The sequence below is a fragment of the Carettochelys insculpta genome, chromosome 28, assembly GCF_033958435.1.
Source record: "Carettochelys insculpta isolate YL-2023 chromosome 28, ASM3395843v1, whole genome shotgun sequence".
Lineage (NCBI taxonomy): Eukaryota > Metazoa > Chordata > Testudines > Carettochelyidae > Carettochelys > Carettochelys insculpta.
Genome location: NC_134164.1, coordinates 81,488 through 98,522, shown reverse-complemented (window position 1 = coordinate 98,522; position 17,035 = coordinate 81,488). Strand labels below are relative to the sequence as shown.

At 51.0% G+C, this 17,035-nt stretch overlaps 2 protein-coding genes across 7 annotated transcripts in view; one reads left to right on the top strand and one right to left on the bottom strand.

Annotated features, from left to right (window-relative positions):
• The window catches only part of TMEM101 (transmembrane protein 101), a 63,327-nt gene extending 46,933 nt beyond the window's left edge, over positions 1–16,394 (bottom strand). For 4 of the 6 annotated variants that reach the window (XM_074979180.1, XM_074979185.1, XM_074979181.1 and 1 more), the window contains exons 1-3: positions 16,241–16,394; positions 15,366–15,546; positions 14,564–14,710 (exon numbers count right to left, since the gene is read on the bottom strand). In XM_074979180.1, coding sequence (XP_074835281.1) covers positions 14,564–14,710; positions 15,366–15,546; positions 16,241–16,377 — 465 coding nt within the window. In that variant the 5' untranslated portion in view covers positions 16,378–16,394. Of the gene's footprint in view, positions 1–10,633; positions 12,520–14,563; positions 14,711–15,365; positions 15,547–16,240 lie in introns of those variants that run through there. The other 2 variants (XM_074979182.1, XM_074979186.1) reach the window with 2 other exon arrangements.
• Positions 5,273–8,639, top strand: NAGS (N-acetylglutamate synthase). The gene is made up of 6 exons (XM_074979201.1): positions 5,273–5,490; positions 5,586–5,790; positions 6,454–6,634; positions 6,826–6,997; positions 7,599–7,781; positions 8,383–8,639. Exons 1-6 carry the CDS (start codon positions 5,288–5,290, stop codon positions 8,534–8,536), a joined length of 1,098 nt encoding a protein of 365 aa, XP_074835302.1. The 5' UTR covers positions 5,273–5,287; the 3' UTR covers positions 8,537–8,639.
• Positions 16,395–17,035: the final 641 nt, after the last annotated feature.

The window sequence follows — 17,035 nt, the reverse complement described above, 5'->3', positions numbered from 1 at the left end:
CAAAATACAAGTTTACCCAGGGTGCATTTTTCCCTAAGGCTGGCCTTGTCAAACTCCCAATGAGTGCAGCTGCTGCTTTTGGGGACACAGTATCATAGGCCTGGAGCCTTGTCATACCCAGCCCCATGCATACAGATCTTCTCCAGCCAGCAGGAGCTGTGGACTCCCTCAGGCTGGCCATTGAGTCACAGCAGTGTCCAGATTCAGAGGATAGGCCTGGGTGGGGCAGAAAGCAGCCACACAAGCAACAGCCCTGGCTCCTGGTTAAGTGAAAGGGCAAAGTGCCCTACCAGCCTTAGCAGGTGGAGCTGAGCCAAGTGCCCAGTGCCGGGCTTGGCCAGGCTCTGGCTCCGAACCGCAGCACGCGCTGGGCTTGCTCAAGCGGCTGTTTGCACTAGCAGCCGGGGGCAGAGGACAGCCCGCGACTGGGGAGGCACCCGGCAACTGGCCGCTGATTTGCCTGCAAGGGGCTGGGGCGAGGGGGCGGGCCTGGCCCACCCGCCCAGGGCGTCCGCCCGGTCCGGGCTTGATCCGCACACAGACGTTGCGTGCAGCCCGCCTGGAGCCGCAGCATGGGCTCGCTCCCCGCCGGCTCCGTGGCCGCCTCGGCCGGCCGCCTGCTCCGCGCGCCAGTCCCGCGGGTGCTGAGCTGCCGGGGTCCTCAGCGCCCGGGCGCCTCGGAGCCCCGCAGCTGCGGCAGGCGGCGGGAGAGTTCGGCCGAGCCGACCGGCGCCCGGCTGGAGCGGGCCGGGGCGGTGCCCGCACCCCTAGTGCGGCGGGACATCCAAGCTTTTCTGCGGGAGTGCGGGGGCAGCCCCGGCGAGGCGAGCCACTGGCTGGCGCAGTTCCAGTCGCTCGGCCACGCCGGCGGCCGCCCCTTCGCCGTCATCGAGGTGAGGGAGCGCTGCGTGACAGCCACGGCCGGGGGCACCGGACCCCCATCGGGAGGGGGCACAAGGACATGGGGGGACCGAACCCCCCAGCTGGGCAGGTGTGGGGGGGACGACAAGGACCTGGGCGGGGGGTCCGGCGCCGTAGAGGGGGAAGGCACCCAGGGACCCGCGAGGGAACAGACCTGTAGCCGGAGGCAGGGGAGCCAGATCCAGGGCTGGGAGGACACACAGGCTGCTGTGCAGGGGGGACTGGACCCACAGCAAGGGGGTGGCACAGCTGTAGCTGGGGGGACCAGACCCTGACTGGGGTGGGAGTGGGCATTGTTGCAGGGGGCACCAAGACAGTGGCATGGACCTGATGCAGAGCGAGGCTGTGGAGGGTGGGGGAGTGCTGGCTTGAGCACAGCCTCAGAGCATAGGGGGTTGGGGGCTGCAGAGAAGCAGGGGGAAAGAGTTTAGTGGAGAAGGCTGGGAGAGGCACAGGAAGGTAATGCAGAGAGGGGAGCACAGGGACCAAGGGAGGGTGGAGAAGAGCTGCCAACCACTGCAGAAACAGGAGTGGAGAGGGGCTGCCCTGTGGTAGGCAACTTACTGTGACATGGAACAAGGGGGCCCAGCCTTGCTTAACTATCCAGCCAAGTGTGCAGGGGAGGGGCTGCATGGTGAAAAACTGCACAGAGCACCTACACTGTAACCAGCTTGCTGGAACTGGAGGGATCAGGGAGGCAGAGAATTGTAACACACCAATGCCAGCCACACATGCACTTTGGGTGCAGCTGTGCTCCCAGCCTGCTGGATCCATCTTGGGTTAGCCTGTCTCCACAGCAAAGAGCAAGGGCTAGACACCTCCTGGAGAGGAGGGGGCTGGAAGGATAGCATTGGTGGCCAAGGGCATGCTATTAAACCCACCCATTGTCCTAGTTTTACCTGAGATCATCCAATCCCTCTAGAGAGAAGCATTTTCTGCCAGCCCCTATGTCCTTCTCTGGTACCTTCCCCGTCTTCTGCATCCTGGCATCATCCACACTGACTCTCACAAGGCTGCTTCCTGCTGGCAGCTGGTCCTCTATCCTCCTTGGCATCATGGACCTTTCCTTCATCCTAGCCCTACCACCCAAGTGATTCTGGCATCTCCAATGTGGTTCAGACTGTTGGCTTGCCTCCAGGATCCCTTTTCTCCTTCACCATTTCTGGGGCTGCTTTTGTCCCAGAGGTGTCCTCGCACCTGGACCTTTTTCTGTCCTGCATCTGTCTCCTCAGTACCTTCCCTCTTCACCATTGCACTCATGCCCCTCTATCATATACCTCTTTCAGCTCCTGCAGCAACCCCTCCCCACTTCCTCAGCTGCCCTTGATAATGCTAGATACACAGTTGTGTCGCCGTATCTTCAGCTCAAGATCAGACAGATGTGAGGGTTTCAACATGCCAGCTGGCTGAACATGGACCCAGAGCAGATTGGGGTGGGAACTGCTCCCTCCTGAGCTCTCATCTGCCCCAACACTCTCCTGCAGCCATGATGTTGAAAGCTCCTCCACACAGTATCTTGTCTTCCAACAGAGGTGAATGTCAGGTGCCCCACAGGGAGTGAACAGAACAGGTAATCATCAAGTGATTCCTGTCCTGTCATCCATTTTCAGACTCTGACAGAGGCAAGGGACACCATTCCTACCCATTCTAGCTAATAAGTATTGATGGACCTAATTTCCATGAATTTATCTAGTTCTTTTTTGAACCCTGTTGAAGTCCTGGTGTTCACATTATCTTCTGGCAGAGTTCCACAGGCCTACCTTAAGCTACATGAAGAAAAACTTCCTTTTGTTAGTTTTCAACCTGCTACCATGGCTTCTCAGCTGCTGCCTGCTCCCTTGCAATCTAAAGTGCAACCACATCCAGACCTCAAGTTCACTGGCTTTCCTTTAGAAATTTTCCAGCATTTCAAAATCCTGCATGGATTCACTCCTGCCAACTACAGGGATCCCTGTCTCTTTAGCACAGACACGCATCTCTCACCTCCCTCAGTCAACACAACATCCAATTCCTCTGCAGTTCCTGCCATGCCTGGATGTTTCCCGTAAGAAATGTGCTTTAGTTCAACCCCTCTGTTGCTGAGGAATCACTAGGTGCGGTTTTCAGATGAGGATTGTAACAGACCCTCCCCTCCCCCTACTGTAAAAATCTGTGAATCAGGGCCATTTCTCCATCACATTTCTGAATCACTTCAAGTACTAACACACAGTATTTCACAAGAGAGATCAAGATTAAGGTTCCCACATATCAGAAAATATTAATATACTTTAGGTTGGAAAGAAATGTGCTTCTAGTAGCCAGCCAGAACAGCAGGTCATAAAGCAGTTAATAACTGAAAGAGGAGCCAGAATTAAAAAGGCAGCCAGATCAAACTAGAGCAGAGCTCAGCAGCCTTTCCAAGGCGGAGTGCCAAAATTTGACCTGACTATGTATAGTCTGAGTGCTGGTGATACTTTTAAAAGTCACTAATAGTCCTACGTTCAACAGCTTCATTAATAAATAAATTAAAATGCAGAGTTTTAGCACTTAGGTGATTGGTAGCATTAGCTGGTCTTTTGTTAATCCACAGGTGGTATAGCTTTGAACAAGCTCCCAGCTGCATGGGGAAGAAGGGCAGAGCTGAGCTTCCACCTTACATGCTGATGAAAATCGGCTCGTGTGCCACTCTTGGCACCCATGCCTGTGGTTGCTGACCCCTAACCTAGAGAAAAGGAAATGAAAGTTGGAAACAACATGTGATTAATCTGTGGTACACACTGCCTTGGGATGTGATAGAGGCAAACACCACAAGATATGGTACTGAACTAGATTGTTCTGGTACAGGCAGGTTCCCACCAGTTTTCCCTGTAAGCTGAGTCCTTGAGCGCTAGCCAGGAGAGAGTCAAATACCATCCAGCTGATTAGCAGAGCTCCAACAGCCAGCAGCATCTTTCTACTGGTGATGCACAACCAGACATGTTTTTGTGTGCATAAAATGTATTCCTTACATGGATGGAAAAAATTAGAGGGAATATTGGCTACCACCATAGACTAATGGGATGGGAAAGGGTGCTCTGTGCCTAGGACTGTAGCCTAGAACTTGTGATACCTACATTCAGTTATCTCCTCTGCCACAGACTTCATGTGTAACCTGCGTGTAACTTAGGCTCAGATCCTCAAAGCTATTTAGGTTGCGAACTGGAAGCTGCTTTCAGTGGGAGATAGGTCCCTAAAGACCTCTAGATGTTGGATTTAGCCTTGCTGGGCCTCAGCTTCCACGTGTGCAGTGGGCTCACAGCTGCCTCACAGGTGTTGGGAAGAGAAACAGTCAAGATTAGCAAGGGCCCAGATCAGTATTGTGGATAGATTTTGCAGGGTCACATGACTAGGGACCAGCAAGCCCCCCCAACCCCCGCAAGCCCTTTAAGGCTTCTAACTTCCACTGACATATATGGAAGTTAGGCACCTCAGTGCCTTTCAGGATGTGGGTCTAGATAACCTTATGGTCTCCTTTGTGCTCTATGATATTGGATTAGAGGGACCTCCTAGCCTGACACAGGACACTGGCCCAGATGAGCCCATTTGTCTGCTCCAGTCTCACAGGAGGGAGCTGCTTGGCTGATGAGCATGCTGACTCAGAGGGGTTAACAGCCCAGCCCATACAGCAGTGCCCAGGGTGCTACCTATGCTGGTTCTCCTACCGCTACCTCCCTTCCTGTTCCCCATACATCTGGAGGGCTGCAGTTGTCTTTATTCAAGCATTGGCCTGAGGGCAGAGCACAAGTTCTGTCTCAATCGGAAACATTTAGCACTGGAACCTGGCCACCTCTGCTGGATTGTAAGCAGGCAGATAAGGACCACAGATAACAGGGTTTGCTAGGTACAAAGGGCACCAAGCTTACATGGCCTGGGGTGGGAATGGACTGATAAAGGAGGGGAGGGGCAAAAGCTGTGGTGGGGATAACTGTCTCAAGGAGGGGTGAGAGGAGGGGGCAATAGCTGCAATGGAGAGAGGAGAGGACAACTTACCAGGGGAGACAAAGGAGAAACTTTGGCTGCAGCAGTGCTCTGGTCTCTTCAGCCATGTCACTCTCTACCCACCTAGGACTCTGCACAGTCTTACCAGGCACTAAACTCAGAGCTTTCGAGGGGTTGTAGGTGCTCACTTCATAATAGGAGTGTCTAATGCAGAGCCAGAGCTCCCCACCTCCTAGGTGCTTAGTGCCCAGGGCAGTGGCTGCCCAGCCTCCTCAGGGCCCTCAGCTCCCTCCTCAGGGAACACATGGCTTCCTCGTTCTTGTTCTCCCTGGGACAGGTGGATGAGGCTGTCTCCCGCTGCAAGGAGACTGTGAGCAGCCTGGCCTTCAGCTTGGCTTTCCTGCAGCGCATGGATATGAAGCCACTGCTGGTAATGGGGCTGCCATCACAGAGCTCCCTGAGTGACACCCTCACCTTCCGGGATACCAAGGCACTGCTAACCCAGAACTGCAAGGCCCTGATGGATGCCCTGCAACAGAACTCAGCTGCAGCTATGCCCTTCTTTGGGGCCGGTGCCGTGCTGGGAGCAGAGCAGTCGGCTGCCAACTCCAGGTCAGCCTCTGAGCATGCAGGTCTTCCCGGTGCCTCTAGTGGCCTTGCTTTCCTTACCACGGTGATGGGTCCAATTAACGCCTCTCTGCTCACAGCATCATCTCAGTGGACAGTGACCTGCTACAGTGGTGCCTGGAATCTGGGAACATACCTATCATCTGCCCTGTTGGGGAGACCTGTGGCCGCCAGACCCTGCTATTGGATTCCGTTGAGGTCACTGCCGCCATCGCCAGGGTACTCCAGCCCACCAAGATCATCTTCCTGAACATGAGTGGGGGGATCAGGAACACAGGGCAGAAGGTGAGTAAGGACAGCACAGGGCTTGACATGGGACACCAGCTCACACACCCCTCTGCTGCTACTGGGCATGACATGCATCCTGCTTGAGTGCCAGGGCATGGGAGTGCCAGGCCAGTGCCCTGCTTCCACGATACACTCCCACACACCAACTACCTCCTGCCTCTCTCCCTCTCCCTCGCTGTGGTAATGCCACTCCTTGCCTGCTTCCAGTAACTCCTTCCCATGCAGACTGCATAGCAAGGAGACAGTGCTGAGGACTGTCATACAACATTGGAGAAGGGCTGCCAAGTGGGCACTGGAGGGCAGGCACGCATCCTGGTGTGTCAAGCACATGCATTTAGGGAGGGACCTTAGAGGGACTGCAGAGAACTAAGGGTGCTGCTGGGACTTGCCAGCCAACTGAGACAAGGTCAAGGCAGCCCCTGCACTGCACCCCCCAGAGGCCTCTCTACTGGGGCTGACCACAGCAGGAGAGCAAACCTTGCTCACTGGGCCCAGTGCATTAAGTGCCCTCCACTTGGGTTCAGTAGCTGAGCTGACCCCACTCCAGGCTTACCTGGAGGCAGCTACCACAGAGAAGGAGATGGGCCAGAGTGTCCAGATGGGACTAACCTACAAAGACATCACCCTCTCTCTTTGCTATGCCCCCTCCTGTCCTTGCAGGTGCTGGGGAATGTGAACCTGCCTGCTGACCTAGACCTAATAACCGAAGTCCAGTGGATGGACCACAAGGAGCAGCAGCAGGTCAGGCTGATAGTTGACCTGCTGAGCCACTTGCCCTATGAGGCCTCTGCTGTCATCACCTCTGCTGACGCACTGCTCGCTGAGCTCTTCAGTAACAAAGGTAAGTGTGCCCCTAGGGTACTGATGGACCCAGCCACTGCCTTGTCATCTCATGGATGGGATGGGGGAACTGAGTTCAGCTGGAGAAGTAGCACAGTGCAGCAAATTAGATGGTTGAGAAATGGAGCAGGAATGTAAGTGCTGCTGCTCCACTGGAGAATATCCACGTGAGCAAACCCCTTCGTCTTCCAGGCTCAGGGACCCTGTTCAGGAATGCTGAGCGTATGCTGCGGGCTGAGAGGCTGGAGGAACTGGACCAGAAGCGCCTGGTCTCCTTGATCAACACGTCCTTTGGGAAGACCCTACGAGGGGACTATCTGGCTTCTCTACAACCAAGGTTGCACTCAATCTACTTCTCAGAGGGGTAAGAAGACCACTGTGCTTCCATGCTGGGCTCCAGGAGCAGACAAGCAGCAGGACATTTAAGATACAGAGAAATGTCTATTCAGCTCTTCTAAAGGGAAGGCTGGGCAGCCCCTGGATTGCAAAGTGTCCCTAGCAGAGCCATTAGCTATTTAGCCCAGGGATATGTAAACATTCCTTGCTCTCCCATCCTTTTTCTACCTGAGCTGTTCAGATGGGAAACTCTTGGGAGCAGGGGTCATCTCACTATGTACAACACCTTACTCCATGGGACCAGCTAGGCCTTTCACTTTATATCCAGCATGAGTCAGATTTACAAAAGGCAGAAGCTGGCTCCTGTTCTAGGGATCACACTGAACCCAGATCCCAGAACCACTGAACCCTGAGGCCAGCCAAAAGCCAGGCACAAATCAGTTATTTCCCTCCATGCCTAAGAGCCACCACAAATGGAGAGAGCAGCGGCTGCATGGGCCCAGGAGGGAGCAAGAAAGGGGGAATGCAAGGTGCAAAATCTCCTTCCTTCCTCTTGGAAGCCTTCCCCAGCCAAGCACAGTCTGCTTGTGCGACTCCCAGCCCCACTCACGCAGCACTTTGTCACCCAGCTACAGCGCAGCAGCCATCATCACAAAGGAGCCAGTCCTAGGTGGCACACCGTACTTGGACAAGTTTGTGGTCAGCTCCACTAAGAAAAGCCAAGGTTCCGGGCAGAGGCTGTGGGAGTGCCTGCGTCAGGACCTCAGGACCCTCTTCTGGCGGTCCCGCGTCACCAACCCCATTAACCCTTGGTAGGTGGAAAGGGGACCTGGGTAAAGCAGCATTTTCCCTGGAAATTCCACCCTCCTGATGGGTCGCTGACATACATGCACATCTGTGTTGTGCTCAAGTTTTAAATGCAACAAGGGTTCCTGAGCTGTTCCAGCCCTGGACTTCCCAGCATAAAGCTCTGCAATCCTGCCCTGCAGTCCCCTACTGTTCCAGCCCTGCGCTTCCCACAGACAGTGCTACTGATGTCCTGCAATCCTGCCCTGATCCCTGCCTGTTACACCCTTTCTACACCAGGGCTGGGCCCCTCTATCACTCTGCCGCTGCAGCTAAACGCTGATGCACAGTGCTCCAGTAATGGGTTTCCCACACCACTACCAATGCCACTTACCCACAACCTGTAACTGCCAACAGAACCCATCACTACTATGCCGCTTACAGGCATGTTGCAAGAATACAATTGCTGATGTCTAGGAGATCAGCAGTATGCTTAAGTACCCAACTAAATACAGCAGGTCCAAGTCTGACAGGCATCCTCCTTGTAATTGTATCAGCTGAAAATCTTGGGGCTCTAAGGGATACAGATGCTGCCTGGGGTCTAAGCATTCATTCTGTTCCCATCAGGTATTTCAAACACAGTGATGGAAGCTTTACTAACCACCAATGGATCTTCTTCTGGTTTGGACTTTCTGATATCCGGGATTCATATGAGTTGGTGAACCATGCAAAATCCATTCCAGATTCGTTCTGCAAACCAGAAGGCAATCTTATTGGATGAGAAAGTGCATGGAAAAGGTTGGGCTTGGGAAGAGAGTAAGGCTTTTGTACTTCAGGATGGGATAAGAAGAAACAGAGCTCAGAACTGCCAGCCATGCAGAGAAGCCCAGGGGAACTACCCGCATCTTTCCAGAGAAATAACTGGCACAAAGAACCTGCTCAGCCAATTCAGCACACAGCTTTTCCCCAATAAAGTGCTCATGAAGCCTGTATTGTGAAGACTGTTGCTGAGACAAGTTAGACCCAAGGGAGTTGGACCTCTTGGGTTCATGTCTCATCTTTGCCATCGACTCACTGAGAGACCTCTGCAAAGTCACTTCTCTCGGTGGCTTCGTTTCCCAATCTATAAAAGGAGGCCTACTTCAGAGGAGGCTGCAAGGCTCCATTAATGAATGTTTAAAAAGAGCAGCAACATCCTCCCTTACAATCCTGTGGAACAGCAAGTAGGAGTCATTCACAAGCCTGTATTTATATAGGAGCCAACTGCATGGGTGTAGTGTTCTACATACAATGTGCACAACACAAAACAGACAACATGCGTAGCTGGAAAGCAACAACTTTTAATATAGTTTTGGCTTCTTTTTCAAGGTATGTCACCTTTCTTCAGCTATGCTGACTGTTTGATGTTAGGGTCTTACTATTTTTTCCTTGACCAGTATATAAGGCTCCTCTGCACACAAACTGAATTGCAAATGTAAGCTGAGAATTTCAGAGCAGCCAAAGGGACACAAACACCAAACTGCCAGTGAAATTCCAGCTAATGTCCCTAACCCCATTGAAAACTCCATTGGCAACTTTATCCCATTGATCAGAAGTGACAAAGGCCCGTAACAACACTGCAACACCTAACTGAATTAGGAGTCTAAAACCTAATGGATGTCAATAGGATTTTGGCACCAAAGTGCCTAAATCCCTTTAGAAAATAAGTAAATTCCTAAATCAATTAGGTTTCATTGAGCACAGCAATGATTTAACTTTCAACATCTGGGCCTAAATGACTTAAGAGTATATGGCCCATTTTCAAAAATGACTTCAAAATCTTAAGTTTTATTTTCAGGGGAACTGAGAAGCCTGAGCAACTTTTGAAAATGAGACAAGTTCCATATGTGCTTTTGAAAATTTTACCCTGATCACAAACTGAACAGTCAATTGCCAGCATCCCCAGCAGTGAAATATTTAAATGTTACATTTCTATCTATTTACCATAAATCTACAGAGAACTCTTACTGGCCAACCAGTAACAAGCTAGAGAAGCAGCACTAAGTCTGCAATGATCTGTTTAAGCACTAGCATCACCAGTGAATGGGTTAAAGCAGAGTCCATCTGGCTAACTGTGAAATAAGCTCTTCAAATGCCAATACTGACCAAGCTGAACACCAGTAACCCTAAGAGGAAATGTACCAGTGCCATAGCTTCAGCTGGTTAGGCACAAATTAAAAGCTATGTGCATGTGAAGAAGACAGTGAGACACATTGGTCAGATATGGGTAGAGCTGGGGAGCAGAGTTCCAAGGTAGTCTCTGTTCCCAGCTTTGTCACAGTGTTCTTGTGTGTAGCCTTAGTTGTGGTACTTCACCCTTAGTTTCCCAGCTATACAGTGGGCATAAGAGCACTGGCATGCTTCACATGGTGGTGGAGAATAAATCCACAAGTATCTGGGGGGCACTAGGTAGACTACTGATGCCCAACACCTCTGAAAATCAGCCTGCTTACTTAGGTGCCTACCTCTGAGATTGAAAATTCTGGCCTATACATCTCTCCTGACAGCATCTCTGTTGGTGGCTTAAGCTCCTTCTGGAGACAAAAAGCATTTGAACATGCCTGTGATTAGGAGGAAGACAGGAGAGGGACAGGAAGGAGTGTACAGTGGCTGGAGCACACAGCTAGGATTTGGACTCAGGGTCTGTTACCTACACAGCAGGCTACTTTGGGCCTCTGTGTCCCATCTATAGACCTGAGTCTGAAGGGGATGTGTGTGATTAACAAAGCTTGTGTGTTGCTCAGATAAGGGAACTGGGAACAAGAGGAGTACAATAGGTAGGTTTGGCTTGGCTTGATTAAAGCCAAACAATGTCTGGTAAGGAATAAGACTCAAGGGGTGGAATTAAAAGCCTTTTCTCATTTAATCATCAGAATACATGATGCAGAAAATGGTTCAGAATCAAGAACTCAACAGCTCAACAAAGTGGAAGGCAGTTGAAACAATATCATGTTTGAGAGCTCTTCTTTGGTGGGCAGGCCACTAGATCCAGAAAGATCTTAAACGTCAGCTGGCCAGGCAGCAATCAGACTCTTGCAATGCAACACAGCAAAGGACAAAGCAAACCTGGTAGCAGGTGGTCTCCCTGGGGCAAAAAGTCAAGCATCTTTGGGCAGCAAGTCACATTATAACATGGAGTGCAGTCTCCCAACTGGCCCATGATTCTGACAATCACTGGACAGGGTAGTAAGACATGGAATCTTCAAAGGGAGGAAATAGATTTGGGAGCTGGACTTTTACCCCCTTTCAAACTTCCTTTCCTCATTCAGTCACCCTATCCCAGCACTTGGGAATTCCATGTCCCTTGCTGGGACAGGCAGTGGCTCCCCAGGGCTCTCTTCTTTTCCCCATGCTTTGACAGGCAGGATTCTCCACATGTAAAGCAGTATCTGTCTTCATCCTCCAGCTATGAGATGAGCCAATGCACATGTGATTCATATGCACGCTCCAGCAATGGATTGGAGACAGTGTGGATGTATGCACACGGGGCGGGAGTGAAAGAGGTGGCAACATTATTCCCTGCTCATTTCCAGAGTACCTTCTTTCTCCTTTATCAAGAATGTTGAGGGTTGTTCCCATTTGAAATCACTCTTCTTCATAGCATCCTTTTGGGGAGCAATATTTTTTAGAACCATGTGAAATTATTCCACATGCAATAATTAGAAACTATTCCTGGTGAGAATCAGCTTAAGTAACAGATGCAGAGTGGTCACTCTGGCTTGACCACTGACCCACCATGTGATTTTGGGTAAGTCATGCCCCTGCACTGTGGGCTGGTTTCCCCACCTGTACAATGGGGATTATGAACTTACCTCCTTTGTAGAGTGCTCTGAGATCTAGTGATGCAAAGCGCTAAATAAGAGCTAACTTATTATTACTGTTCTACCCATCCACCACACATGCAATGGTCACCAAATACCCCACTAATTGCAACCAGTGTTCAGACTTCACAGAAAATGATGGGGCAGCTTTGAAGTTCCATGTTCAGTTCATTGTTGGCTTCTTTCCGGTAATCAACCATCTCACTCCCCAGTGGAAAGCCAAAGCTCCCAGGAACCACTGCTGCATTCAACAGAGGAATTATGCTTCTCACACCATACCACTGAGCTAGTCTGACTCTGTGGGCAGCTACTGTACAGCCCCTTTGCTGCTACACAGAGCCAGAAAAGTGAGGTTTTATAGAGCTGTGCTTAAAACACATGTGAAAGTGTGACGAAGGACTAACATGACTGAGATCAAGCAGGAGGCATCTGTGGAGTCCCCTGGCTAAACAATGGGAAAAATCATACAGGAATTTTTAAAAAGTAGTTAAAAAAATAAATAATGATAATTTAAAAAAAAAAAAATCCCACCCCCTTCCCCAAACTGCAGAGCCCTCTCCCTCCCCCCATACTATCAAGCCTCACTTGTTCCATCTCAACCATCTGTGGCCAAGATGATGACAGCCCCGAAAATACCAACGTTCTGCCCAATGAGTTTCATCTGGTTCCAGAATTCTACACGCCGAGAGTCATGCCAGTAGCCAACGTTCCCATCTATGAACAGGATGACCAGGGGCAGGACCACCGACAGGATCTGAGCAGCTGTGTTGATGTAATAGCCAGACAGGAATGACAGGGCCAGCACCCCATAGAGGATGAAGAGTAACTGCAGAGTGATTTCCCCTCCTAAGATGTGGTTGAGGTAAGCCAGGCGATCCTCTTTGCTGTGCTGGAGGGAATAGGCCTATAGAGCACAGTGGAACAGTAAGCCAAACGGTAGGAACAAATTCATACACTGAACATGTGCACATTGCAAGTGGGAGGTCTGACTACAGCAAGGATGGATGTATCCAAGCTAGCTCTGATCTAACCCCACCCAAGCCAGGACCCATAAGGGCTCCCCTCCCCTCTCATGTTGCTGCAACTTTACTACTATGGATTCTCATGCTGCCTCAGGAACATATACATGTGCTGCAATCATACTTCCCAAATTCAGTGCAGGCAAACCCAGAGTCTTTCATCCCTGAAAGGTTTGCACATTGTGTGCACCCTGGCAACAGCTTAACTGCATGCATGCCATCGCTACACAGCAGCTTGGGAGTAGAGGAGACCAACTGAAGGAGACACAATGCAATTCATGGAGTACAGGCCGGAAGGAACTATTATCGTCATCTAGTCTGACCTCTAGCATAGCATATCAGGATTTCCTGGAATGAATGCCTGTTTAAAAAGTCTGCCTGTGGCTGAACTAGAGCGTTTTAGAAAAACAGACAAGATTAGTTTAAAAGTAATGGAGAATCCACCACAATCCTCAGTAAGTCATTCCAGTGGTTAACTACCCTCTCTGTTAAAAATTCATGGCATATTTCCAGTCTGAATTTGTCCAGCTTCAACTTCCAAATGCTGGATCTTACTGAGCTTTGATACGTTAAAGGTCCTATCATCAAGTATTTATTCTCCATGCAGGTCCTTCTAAACGGCTGTCATCAGATAGCCCCCAATCTTCTCTTTGCAACCCGCAGAGACTGAGCTCCTTGAGTCTCGCACCCTAAGGCAGATTTTACAAATCTCTAATACTTCTTATTAGAGAGGTAGCTGAGTTAATCTGTATCTTCAAAAACAACAAGAAGTCCTGTGGCACCTTATAGACTAACAGATATTTTGGACATAAGCTTTTGTCAGCTGCTCCAAAACATCAGTGTATAAGGTGCCAGGAATGCTTGTTGTAATCCTTCTTGTAGCTCTTCTCTAAACCCCTTCCAATTTATCAGTATCCTTCTTGAACTGTGGACACCAGAATTGGACCCAGGATTCTAGTAGTGGTCAGACCAGTGCCAAATACCAAGGTAAAATAACCTGGCAAGTCCTGCTTGAGATTTCACTTTATTATCTAGCTTCAAGTTCTAGCCTTTGGATCCAATTATGATTTAATCATCAGTGCTGGAATTTGCCCAGGAGACTAAGGTAAATGACTGACCTTTGCACAAAGCATCATGGGATCAGGAGGAGTTTTATATCATCTTTAAACAGTGGTGTCACCAGTGGCGCAGCATCCTCTGCTGGCATGCTGGGGGTTCTGGTAGAATATAGCCTCAACTGGGAGGAATTGTGCCTACTATTCAAACAATAGCGACAGACTAAGGCCATACCAGGTGCCAAAATACTATGTCCATTTCTCTGCTTTGCCCACCCTGCAGGGCTGTTCTTTCAAAGAAGATGGTGCTCCTCCCAGAGCCAACTCACTGCTTCTGTTTCTGTCCAGTCATGTGTGGTGGTATTCTAAATGCTCCACAGAATCCTTTGTGCTAGGCTGCAGGAGTGGCCAAAGGAAGTGCAGTAGACAACCATGGCTAGTAACAATGGCAGCTGGGCTCCTCTGGCAACAAGCCTTTTTAATACAAGGGACACCATAAGTGGGCCTGTGCTATACAGAAAATCCCCTAGTTTTGAAGGGCTTGCTGACAAAAAAGAACAGCCACAGATGTGCAAACTGAAAATATCTGTCCTGCCTCTGCTAAAAAGCAAAGAGACCATAGACCTTGTGTGACCTCCCCTCAGCTTTGGTATAAGCTGCTCCAACACCCACACTTCCCCAGTTGTGACCACAGCCACATGATAAGCACTGAATCCCAGTTTGTTTTTCATTAGCCTGCTTAATCCCCCCTGTTCTGGTGGTTCCACTGCAAGCCAATGCACACGGGCTAGCAATGGCAGAACTATGCATGAAAGCCACCTCAGAGCTAAGTCTACCTTGGCACCAGCTAGTCCATGCACAGCTGCGTACATACCACACAGATGAGGTAGATGCCGAGGAAGACCTGCCCAGTGGACTGCAGAGACCTGCTCCGTGGCTTCTGACGATAGATCTCACCAGCCCCACTCGCCAAGATCAGGAACCCACCAATGATCGCTATTGTTCGTGAGTACATCCTCACCTGCAGGAGGAAACACACCATGGGCGTATCAGTTAGCGATTGGGAAATAAAAAGGAGCCCTGTAAAATGAGGCATTTAGATACATGACAATTACAACTGCAGAGCATTCCACAGGATCCAGACCTCAAATTCCTGTTTCAGGACACAATCAGCTAAAGTCAGGAAGGATTGTAGTTAGGTGTGCTATGCAACCTGTCTGAACCAACTCCTTTGACCATAAGATAGCTGACCGAAAGGCTCAAAATGGGGTAGAAGTGGAAGAAAATAATGGTAAGGAAAGGGCAATGTAGCTAATTCTTGCTCTGCCTGAAATTCTAACATGAATTTACTGCTCATAAAACACAGCTGTAGACAAAAGCTGCAACCCAGGAATTGGCTGGGCACATATCCCTCCCACCATCCTGATCTCGACAAATTAGCAATTCAGTCTCCATTGCCTTTTAATTCCTTGCCCTCCCTGCTGAAAGAGTCAACAAGGAAGCTCAACATTGATGCTAGTTTTACTTGGACATGAGGACCTGTCCTGGACTAAGAGCTACAATAACTTCAGACAGGCCAAACCACCCAAGATTACTAGGGGAGGGTGGAATGGAAACAGATGAGAGGGGACTTCCTAGCCCATCAGCCACCCCAGAAATTTTAAGGAACACCTCACCTTTAACCAGTCACCATAGTGCACATAGCCCCCAATATATGCAGCATACGTGCTGACCGCCAGCTGAAGAGCAGCTCCCAGTGCAAACCACCTGCGCTTCACCCCAAAGGACATGAAGCTGGCACACAACACTGCTGCCCCCATGTCCAAGTACAGATAAGGAACTGGGATGTCTGGTTTCCTAATAGGAAACAAGGAAGGAGCTTAAGTCCAGTGGGACATTTGAGGAATCAAGTCATACCATAAAAGCAGAACAGAGCATTCACAATTGGAAGTTTACATATGAGCCCGGGGTTCCCAGCTATGTTCAGGCACTGCATTGGGAAGAATTCTGCTTTCAGACTGGAGATATTAAAAACTGTGAAGAGGTGTCCAACTGACATCCTGGGACACAGAGGCCCAGTATTCATCCTGAAATGTGTACCGGCCAAATAGCAGTAAGGCAAGCATTTATCATATCACCCCATCAGCATGCCTCAGCTGCAGCCTTCTTTATCAATAATAAAGCAATCCCTAGCCCTGTTCTCCTATAGAGCACAAAGCACTTTCCAAAGATCAGTATCATTATTTCCTGACTCCCACCCCTACCTCAATTCCATGGACCCCAACTTCTAACGCTCTCCTCCCTTCCAGCTCACTGCCCCCACCCCAACTCCTCCCCCAGCCCTCCTGGCTTATGGAGATACACATCTCATAGAGCTGGAAGGGACCTCGGGAGGTCATCCAGTCCAGTCCCCTGCCCTCTTGGCAGAACCAAGCACCATTCTCTTTTCTTAGAATCTATTTCGCCCCAAATCGCCCCCTCAAGAATTGAACTCATAACCCTGGGTTTAGGCAGGCCCGTGCTCAAACCGCTCGGCCCGGCCCCGCTCCACCTGCGCGCATCGGCCCGCTCGGCGAACAGCATGAGGGCGCTGAGGCAGTTCCAAAAGGGGAAGCGTGTGAGCAGTAACGAGCCGAGCTGCATTAGCAGCCGCAGGAACTGCCGCCGCCGAACCCCGGCCACCGCCATCTTCCTGTGGGGGCAGCAGCGGCCGGGTCCGGTAGTGCGCTTCCGCTTCAGTGCGTGGTCAGCGGCCCGGTTGAAAACGTGCCCCACTCACATCAGGGTTCCGCCTGCCGGAGGTTCCGGTGGCAATGCGTGGCGGCCGGCTCCGCCCAGCCCCCTGGACTGCACGACCCCCCCCCCCCGCCCAGCGCTCTCGTGCTGTGGTACCCGGTCGCGAGAAAAGTCCCCCTTCTCTGCTGTGACCGCTGCACGCCACCCGCTCGTCTCAGAATGGAGGAGAACCCAGGAGTGCGGTGTATCGAGCATGCTCAGTGAGCGCTGCTGTACTGCTCTCCTTACTCTTACCGGGAATTAAAGCCTGCTGCCCTGCCGTTACACACATTACAAGGTGCTCCGGGGCAGTTCGCAGCGGGGGGAGGGGCGGGTGTGACTAGGGCAGAAATGAGCCAGTCAGGCAGGTCAGTGACCTGGAGGCTGCGGCATAGCAGGGGCTGGAGGAGACAAAGCAGCGGGATGGGAGGGTGACGGGAGCTGAGGGGAGATGCTGGCAGCCGCCGGAGGCGGAGGGGAGTTTGTGTTTCGACCCCCAGGGAGAGACCAAAGACGGTAACAGTTCTCCTGGGGGGTCAGCTCCCACCCCTCTGGGTGTGCACAGCCCAGG

Bases quoted from the DNA above. Each gene is read 5' to 3' on its own strand.
- NAGS (XM_074979201.1), top strand. From the start codon at position 5,288: ATGGATATGAAGCCACTGCTGGTAATGGGGCTGCCATCACAGAGCTCC. The intron at 6,635-6,825 runs GTAAGTGTGCCC...TTCGTCTTCCAG, and splicing joins TGAGCTCTTCAGTAACAAAG to GCTCAGGGACCCTGTTCAGG. The intron at 7,782-8,382 runs GTAGGTGGAAAG...TGTTCCCATCAG, and splicing joins ACCAACCCCATTAACCCTTG to GTATTTCAAACACAGTGATG.